Below are 10,315 nucleotides of genomic sequence, written 5' to 3' on the forward strand. Positions count from 1 at the left end.
AGTTGAATAAGTTAGTTGATATAATATACTGAGAATAGTTGGTTCCATGAACGAAACAGTTGGAGCTAGTCTGTTTTTAAATTATAGAGGTTATAATTTATATATTTTATTTAATATTATTGTTAACATGAAGGTGGGGATCTGACAGAATCATTAGCACAGCAGACAAAATGCTTAGTAGCATTTCCTGTCTTTATGTTCTGAGTTCAAATTCTGCCATGGTCCACTTTGATTTCCTTCCCTTCAGGATCAATAAAATATGTACAATTGAACACTGGGATCAATGTAATCCCTCGTCCAAAATTTCTGGCCTTGTGCCAAAATTTGAAACCAATATTATTGTTAAAATAATTGTAGAAGGTCAGTGGATTAATAGAAGGTTCAAAACAACGCTTTGTAACATTTAGCTATAGTTCTTTATGTTCCAAGTTCAAACCCTGCCTGGGTTAGCTTTGTCTTTTGTTCTCATTGGAGCAGTGAAATAAGTACCTGTCAAGTACTAGGGTGATGGTAAGACCTCACCTGGAATTTGCATCACCAGTCTGGAACCCCTATCTTGCCCAAGATATTAATCGTCTGAAAGCCGTTCAGCGACATGCAACCAAAAGAATACCCTCCATAAGGCATCTGCCATATTCTGAACGCCTTACTTCCCTGGGCATGGATACATTGAAACTCTGATGTCTGGCAGCTGACTTGGCAGACACCCATAAAATTATTAACCATCTTACAAACAATAACTCTGAGCACCTTTTCAAACTCCACCCATCTAACACCCGTGGACATATTTACAAAATCAGAAAACAGCACTGCTCCCATGACTTTAGGAAACATTTTTTGATGCTGAGAGTTGCTGAAGCATGGAACAAACTGCCAGCATCAGTTATTAGTTGTTGGAGCACTGCATCCTTCAAAACTTCCATGCTTTCTGAGATTCACCAACACTACACCTGATTTTCTCCCCTCCATACACACACAAGCATGTATGTATCTGTTCGCTTTCCAGACATTTGTACATTACTGCATATACTTTATACGCACTTTCTGACAAGTTGTGGTGCACCTGAGCACTGTATACAATAATTGCATTATTATTATTTATTTTATATCCTTCCTTCAAAATGTGTAACCTTGTATTATATTAGAATTCAATATAATTGTTGAAGAATTTGAGCTTCATTTCTTAATTGAAAAGTTACATTTCTTGCTTTAAAATTTTTTGCCCACATCACTAACATTTTTAGAATTATTTTATAATTCTAAGATAAATCATTATAAATTTAATTATTTCTTCTGACAGATGAATTTGGTGTACATACACTCATTTGATTTATGGAAAGCTTGTAAGAAAATTAACAGTGATATGGTGAGTCTTATTCTTACATTCTCTAAAATATTACTATTAATATTATTATTATCAAGACGTCTTCAATTTTTTGTGAGTTTCTACTGCACCATCTTGTTCTTGAGGTCTGTGTAACTATGATTTCTTTGATATGTAGAATTGTGTTTATATGCATGGCAAGACACAAATGGTAAATGTAGCACAGAATAACTTGCAATATTCACCTCAAGGCAGTGAGTTGGCAGAGTTGTTTCTGCACTGGGAAAATTGCTTAGTGGCATTTCATCCATCTTTACATTCTGAATTCAAATTCTGCCAAGGTTGCCTTTGATTTCATCTTTTCAAGGTCAATAAAATAAGTACCAGTTTAGTACTGGGGTCAATGTAATTAATTTACCAGCATCCTTGAAATTGCTAGCCTTGTGCCAAAATTTGCAACCAATATTTATTGACATCCCTCTAAATTCTAAGTTCAAATTCCACTAGTGTCAACTATGTCATTCATACCTTTAGGATCAATAACGTATATACATTCTGATGTGTTATCATCAATTATACACTTTCTTACAAATTGGTACCAATATAAGAAATCATCATTAGAATTTTTAGAAAAAATTTATAGTCCATGTATTTAGTGACTACACCTCAACTCTTCATTGCAGTTCTACTTCCATTTCCAGTTCAATTTGATGAAGCTAGGTATAAAAGTGGTGATCAGATTGTTCTTTTAGTTAGCATATTGAGTTTAAAATTCTTCTAAGACTAACCTAACATCACTTTTCTAAACTCTCTGGATAAAGAATACTTATTTGCCTTCTAAAGTTTGCTTTCACCATTTTTTTCTTGGATGATATTATCTTGTCTTTGATGGATCTCTTTTTTGAAATATGATTTTAAAAATATCTTACTCAGCTGCTTAAATTACACAATATATTAAAAATATGCTAAACAAAAAAGAAAATAAATCTTCTTAATCATTAAAAGAAAATCCCCAAATCTCATATATCATTCTTATCTTTTCCATGATATTCTGAAATTAGAATTTAGGTACAAAACCTACATCAGAAGAAGTTCACACTGCAGGGCATTCATGCCCAATTTGTCATGATGATTTTGCTAACCCAATAAAACTTACTTGTCAAGTAAGTAAATTCATTTTTTTAACAAATCTTTCTTTCATTATTTGTTATTGATACATGTAAAACATTAAGCACTCCCATTTTGATAGGTTGGCTTTTCAAGATGTTGTCTATGTATTTTACATGTTCAATTAGTTGTCCTTTTTTTAATTTTTACAGAATAGAATGGCTTTTACAATTTTACATATTAGATCGGCTTTTACAAATTTGTACACTTGTATGTTATTCTAGTAATGTTTTTACAACTGGGTACCCTAACAACAAGTACTGTGTAATTTGTCAGTGGTAAAGGAACTTGCCTACTAGGTAAACCAATAAAGTTACATTTCTCTTCTAGGGGCTCAGTAGTATCTCTTATGATAATGGGTTAATAAAAGTTAAACTGAGTTATGAGGCCTGTATTTCAGTGTCTTAAGCTTAAAACCCTGAAAAATAAGTTATAAATGAAATATGTTAGTGGAGTAATTTGAAGCGTTACTTTGGAACACTCAAGACATTTCATGAATACAGTTGACTAATATCAAATTATTTGAAATAGTAGTTTTGTTACATATCCTACTTCCAGTAAAATAAGAGATCTTCTTGAAGTTGTTGTTTAGCCTGAAGTCATCCCTGATTGTGTAGATCTATGGTGAAAGACTTTCTAGACCATGCTGACTTTACATGTTAATTCTTCCTTTAAGATGGTAGCATGTGATATAAGGGAGATTTGGCTGATATTTTTCTGTGAGTGACCTTGTATAATTTTACAGTGGATGTACCGTCCAACCCGTGCTAGCGCGGAAAATGGACGTTAAATGATGATGATGATTGATGTGAATTCCAAATTGAAGTCATTTAAATTTATATTTTTGAAAAAAGTTTAATGTCATCTCTAAAAGCATATTCAATTCAAATGCTTTCTCAGTGACCAGCTAGAACTGAATTTGTATCTGCTTATTCTTATACACAATAAATTGGACATTGTTATTTTTGATATCCCTTTAATTTATAAGTATATATTAAAAAAATAAGAGGTGGTTGATGTTAGGAAGGGCATCTAATCATAAAAACTACACCAAACAGACCTTGCCGGTGCTGATGTTGTATAAAAAATACTCACTTCACTCTGTAACTTGGTTGGCATTAGGAAGGGCATCCAGCTGTAAAAACCATACCAAGGTAGACAGAGGAGCTTGATGCAGTCATCTGGTTTACTGGCTCCTGTCAAACCATCTAACCCATGTCAGCATGGAAAAATGGATGTTAAATGGTGATGATGAAGAAGAAGAATTTATATTTTATCTGAATTTAATACATAGGTGAACCAAACCAGTAACCGATGTTTAGTTCCTTATCAAAGTTCTTTCATTTACTCTGCTTTGGCTTTTGGGAAAGGTATTAACATTGTAGCTCCTTCCTCCTATTCTCTGAAATGAATAGGATTGACCACCTTATTGATAAATAGATAGATACTTCTATACACACAAGGTCAGAAATTTAACTTGATTTTTTTTAGGATCATTAAATAAATATTCTCTCTGAATGTGAATCTCCTAATGCTTTCTATTTGTCTTTTCAGCACATATTCTGTGAAGACTGTGTGTCACTGTGGTTTGACCGAGAACAGACTTGTCCAATGTGCCGTACACGAATCTCAGACAGTACTCCATACCGTAGTGAATCAGACAGTTATTTCATTCAGTGGTATTGAACCTCAAACAGTATCAAGGCATCTACTTACTACATTTGGGAGGTGCTCACACTAAGGAAGGCTTTCTCTTCTCTCTGTTATTTTTTTTACTTTATTCTGACAATGACAAGAAAATGGAAAAATGTTTTTAATACCGATTCTTTGTCAGTTAATACAAATCAAGTTGTTCTTTTCTTATTAATTTAATAATGTGTTACTATCTTAGTGCTGTGGTAATAATCTGTTTATTACCTCAGTACTGTACACAAAGTATGTGTTATTACTGTACTGCTGTAGTAAAAGTGTATGTTATTACTTCAGTATTGACTTAAAGTCTGTGTGAAGAAAACAAGCTTGATTACAAAAAATTGTATATTTTTTTACTTTGTTTTGAATTGCTGGTGGCATCTTTTTACTGGAACAGGAAGATAAAAATCTGTTCCAAAACATAACTGCTGTTTTCTACTTGATTTGGTTCTAAATTTACAGAATAGCTTATAAAGCTGTTATTTAGTTAATAATAATAATAATGTTTTAGAAGATGATGAAGTAAAGTCTATGAGATAGTCTTGTGTGTTGTGTATGTGTGTGTGTGTGTAATCTTGGTTGAAATTGCTACAGGAATGGCTCAAAGGCTCAAAAGTTTTATGCCAAAGCACTTGTCAATTAGTTTGAAGTGCCCTGCTCTGAAACTTTGGGCTCTTGAGTCACTCCCTAAGCAACCTCAAAGAGAAAGATTATATACTCTGCTTTATATATTGAATTCTCTTTCTCCTATTTGTAAAATCGTAAAGTGAAACATACCTGTTTGTGTGTGTGTGTGTAATATTATACTAACCAAAAGAGCTAAGATCAGTTGTTAGAGAGAAAATATGCTCTGCTTTTAAATGTATGAGATAGTGTAACAATATGTTTTTTAATATTTTGGGAATAAGTTTCGAATAATTTTTAATTAGTTATTTAGTGAATTACACAGTAAGGTCTATGCTGTATTTCTGTACTTCTTTTTTTATGGGATAATGATATGTACCCCAAATTCATCTGTTAGGCTATGTATGAAATTTTGCAAGGGTTTAAGCTATTATTATATTTAATGGGTGATTTACCATGCTTTTTAAAGATCATACAGCTTTTATTTCGTAGCATTTTTCTATTTATTTTCTCTCTCATTGATAGATATTTCTTCATCAAAAGTGCAATATTTTGTTGCTGTTGTTATCCCTTTTGTAATTAACATCAAATGATTTATAAGCATATTTAAGGTTTATATTTGTCTTTCAACAGTTTCATTAAAGCTGTAGGGTTGAAAAACCTCTTCAAAATAAGAAATAATGGTGCTTATTAACTCCTAGAATCTATTTTCTTTAAAGAGTTTAGTTTCCATATATTAATAGATACACAAGTTTTTTTTTAGCTTTCCTCCATTCATCACCTTGGTTATTACTTAACTTACTCTGGCTATTCTCTCTCTAATTTTATGCAAAAGATGAGGGTCCTTTTGCAAATATCTCATATATTATCCTGACCATGCATCAATGTTCTAGACATAAGAAAAACAAAATTCTTCTTGTTTGGATTGAAAATCTTCAAACCTTTCAACTTGATTTTCTTACTTCCCAGATCTCCTAGCCAGCCATCCTAAGCTATTTGATGCATCTTTTTATTTTTTTTATCTTGAAAACACCCACCATGGTATCTCAGAATTAATCTTATTATAAACTTCAATATTCACAACTCATTTTGTTGATCTTACCAGTACATAAACTGACATTGTTATCACTTAATTTCTCTTTGTACGTACATCACTGAATGTCCATTCCACTCTCCCAGCATAGTAATACTTCTACTTCTTTATTCTTACCCCAAATGTCTACTTCAATATTTCCATTTGAACTCTTCCTGGTTCTTCTGCTGGATTTTTACCATAAACCTTACAACTGCTAGTAAACTGCATTCTGAATTTTCTGAGTGTTTAAATCAACTAATTGGCATGAGACAGTTTCTGTATAGGATAACCATGGCAATAATTGTACTGAAAAGGCTCAAAATATAATAGGTAGAATTTTTTTCAATATATTCTTGTATATTTCACTTACTAAGAACTAGAATCCTAATATCCTCAAATGAAAGGTTTTTATACAGGTGTAAAACCACTTTCAAAGCCCAGAAGTCTTCACTTATACTTGCTAATGATATTGTTACTATTAATAACCATTTCACTAAGACCATTATGGAATATATTTACATCCTATACATACCTACTAAGTTATCACTTAATTATGATACATTTCTATTAGCTTTAGCTAATGTTTTCTTGTAATAATAAAAAAAAAACCTAATTTTTATCACCAGCCATCCTGTCACCAAATCTGTTGTGTGTTTGTTTCGTCTAGCTGCTTTGATTTCCTACACCTCTCTAGGTAAACAGCAATCTCCTACCCTTTCTCGACATTGCAATGCAGTGTATGTTGAGAATTTTGCTTCATCCCTAAACTTCTTTAACTCTGATGTCAGTGTTTTATCGTCAGTGAATTCTATGTTCTGCTTGTTACAAATATCAACACTTTCTATATGATATCCATTGTAGTCTTCAATAGGGATTTCAAAATCTGGTTCAATGGACATAGGCAATTCACACCAAGTCAGATCAAGTGAGCAACATTAACATGGAACTACACAAAGAATAGAAAAGTCAGATAGACCACACAACTAGACACAAATATTCCTATTAACAGGTTAGGTGCCAACACCAATTTTAATATGCTGTTTATAAGTTCTGTTGCTAGTCTAATGACTGAAACAAGTATAAGATAGAAAATAAAGATAATTAATTCTTTTCTAATACATTCTTTACAGATTCTTAAAAATCTAAAAGAAAATTATTAATAGTTCATACAGAATTAATTTATGAATTGTTTTTCATGAGCAAACATTAGTCTCTTCTGACATATTGATGAATATTACACTTAATAGCTGTAATAGTCTTAGGTAAGAAATTATAAATACTTATTTAAAAATTCCTTTGTGTTGTAAAATCAGTTGTGAGAATAATCAACTTCATTTTCTAATCTATTAATAACTTTGAAAACTTAATATTTAACATATTTCTTTTATTATTTAGAAATTTTACTTAGTATTTCAAAAGTCTGTATAATTTCTTTTCGTGTTTTTTCTTTTACTTAGTCACATGCATATTACAATTTTTGCTGTCTGAATCTGTTTAATGAAGTGAGCTATATAAGCATTTCTGACTAGAGCTTTATAATATAAAATTGTACTTCCTTAACTTGTAATTAGTATGTACTTATAACTATACCATTATTTTGCTTTATAGTTATGGATGTGGAAATGTTATAGCTCAGGCTTCTATCAAAGTGACTCCAAAATCCTCCAGCTATTACTGTTATTTCAATTAAGTTAGCTCCTAAGTCTTTATTTGTGTTATGCTTTTATGCTTGCTCCTGCAATTTAACTCCTACTTTATTTGGTCTTGTGGTAAGTTGATACAAAATAATTTTGAGAAATGTATTTGTCTTTTGGAGAATTTATTGGCATTTATTTGATAAGGAAAAATATAGAATTTTCTCATAAAAAATGGGTGCCACTATTAATTTGTGACCTATAGTATCAAATTTTAAAAATATATTATCTTATAAACATCTTCCTAACTGAAAATAAGACAAAATTTAAAAACAAAATTCAAAGTGAATTCTTTGAGAAGATTTATCTGATTCTATTTTGAGCAAAAAGATCATAGTTAAACAGTTAACTATGGCCATGGAAGTAATGCAATGATACTAATAAGATTATTGCTCTCACAGAAATTGTTGTCATTTAAGCATTGCGCCTGCTGCCTAAGTCTATAAATTCACAGGTCTTCTTTCTGTGGATTCAGTCAGTAAGATTTAAGTGTCTTTGCTAAAGACTATGATCAGATACCAAATATATTTCTCTTGTTTCAACATTTTTACTTTTAATCTACTTATCTGAACAAAACTTTTCAATCTTTGCTATCTTGCTTACTATATACATCCATGAAGAAGGAATGACACTTGTTTTCTTCTAGTTTGCCTGAGAGAGACAAAGGTATGTTCCTATGGCATCACTTGTAAGTCAATGGTGTACCAATAACAGTTCACTAACCATCTGCATCACATCTCTATCACAATCTATTATGCATAGCAGTATTACAAGAATAGTTCTACTCACTAGTTTCTCTAACTTAATTAGAACAATGTCAGAGAAAATGTTAGACTTTTCTAGATATATCATCAGTATTTTCTCATTCTTAAAAAAAAAAGAAAAGAAAAAAGCTCAACACTTTTGGTTGTGATAAATAACAAATACATTTTCCATGTTTTTTTTTTTGTTTTTTTTTGGAGGAAAATGTAATTTTCTCTTGTCTTCTGCAGCTACAAATCTCATACATAAGCCTGTGTGATGAAGAACATGATGAAATCTTAACATTACCTTTACGCAGTAAAAATGACATGAATAAAGTAGTACTCATGTACAAAAGAGAATCCTTAAAAGCATCTAATTTAATTTTGTTAAATATGTTTTAAGTACTATTGTCTTTTTCTGTCAATAAGAGTAATTTTTATATAACTTTTAGTTTGTAGCCATGTTGTTTCAAGCTGTTTGAAACAATTAATCCTGTTCTTTTAAGTTGAGCTAGGGATTTTCTTTCTTTCCTTTTTTAAAACACAAAATTTTAGGGTATAGCATTTAAAAAAAATTCTTTGTTGAAATGCTTACATTAAATGTTTTACCTGTATATTTCTCTTTTCAAATTTATTAACATTGAACCACCTTCCATTTGTAGCAGTGATATTTTAATACACACAACTTAACAGCCGAGCTGTTAGCCTTGTAAACATTATAGAAGGAACCATTCTAAAAGATCGATGTTATTGCAAAAGTTTTTTTAACAATTTAAAAAAGAAATAACCACTAAATGTCTTGTCTTAAAAATAAATTTATTTTAAAGATGATATAAATAATACTAATGAAAAAATCTCTGTAAAATTGTGATATAACTCTTATAGTTTAACTATTGAGGAAGATATCCTTTCATAGGCTTTGGCATCTTCATCTGTCCAGCTATCCAAAATTATATAAAATAAAGGAATGTTTTTTTTTTTTTGGATTATCAAGCTGAGGTAACTTCCATTTATTCAATCTCAGTATTTATTTGATATATTCTTTATTTTTCTGATTCTGATGATGATGACAATGATTATGATGATGATAATAAATTATTATTAACCCTTTGAAAAATATATTTTTATTATTTTGATACATATTTTTCATTGTTTATACTCGGCATTAAGACATTATTAATCTGATAAAAGCAACAAACCTATTAAGCTTTTTTGCAGGCAGATAATTTTTAAAATCCTAATGGTGTGTGCGAATAATTTACAGAAAATAAGCAGAAAAAAATGGTATCTTTAAACAAGTTGTTTGATCATGTATAAAAACAAATGAAATATAATTTGCTCAGTAATTGTATATCAGAATACAATACCATAAAAAAAAATTAAATACTCATTTTTAATTATATTTTTCAAAACAACCTTTACACAATTCTACACCACAATCTTTGCACCAGGTGGTTATATGTGTATCTTTGAATTCTTGATCCCTTGATTGAGCACATACAACACACTTTTTTTTTCTTTTTATATTTTGAATAATTTCCATGAAGTGTCTGCAATTTTTTCTAGCCATCTGGCCACTTGGCCTGGCCTACCCTCTTTCCTCTAGGGCTCTCTGTATTCATCAATAAGACCTTGCACATGTTCACTGATGAACTGCAAGTGAATCAATTCTTTCATGGACTGGGTACTATTATTTGGGTTGGTACTGGAACAAGTGTAGGTATTTGTTACAGTCCTGTCAATGAGGTGAAGCACTATCTCTGTCAACACTTTACTATGCCAAGCTCTGCTGCATGTTGGATCATCATTTGGCCTGAAACATCACCCCCACCTTTTATTTCATTATTATTTTCTATGATGACATTGGGAACTTTCTTTGTCACATTGTTTTGTTTTATTTACAGTGGCTGGTGAACCAAAAGTTGACAAATGTCTGAGCCATTTGAGATCAACTCAGCTTAGAGCAAGCAACTATCCTTCCCTCATTCCTGTAATG

At 31.0% G+C, this 10,315-nt stretch overlaps 1 protein-coding gene across 1 annotated transcript in view; it reads left to right on the top strand.

Annotated features, from left to right (window-relative positions):
• The window catches only part of LOC115210390 (RING finger and transmembrane domain-containing protein 2), a 49,580-nt gene extending 40,151 nt beyond the window's left edge, over window positions 1-9,429 (top strand). The window contains exons 7-9 of the mRNA XM_029778977.2: window positions 1,301-1,366; window positions 2,386-2,487; window positions 4,046-9,429. Of these exons, the coding sequence (XP_029634837.1) occupies window positions 1,301-1,366; window positions 2,386-2,487; window positions 4,046-4,177 (300 nt within the window). The 3' untranslated portion in view covers window positions 4,178-9,429. The remainder of the gene's footprint in view (window positions 1-1,300; window positions 1,367-2,385; window positions 2,488-4,045) is intronic.
• Window positions 9,430-10,315: the final 886 nt, after the last annotated feature.

Source organism: Octopus sinensis, linkage group LG1, assembly GCF_006345805.1.
Source record: "Octopus sinensis linkage group LG1, ASM634580v1, whole genome shotgun sequence".
Taxonomy (NCBI): domain Eukaryota; kingdom Metazoa; phylum Mollusca; class Cephalopoda; order Octopoda; family Octopodidae; genus Octopus; species Octopus sinensis.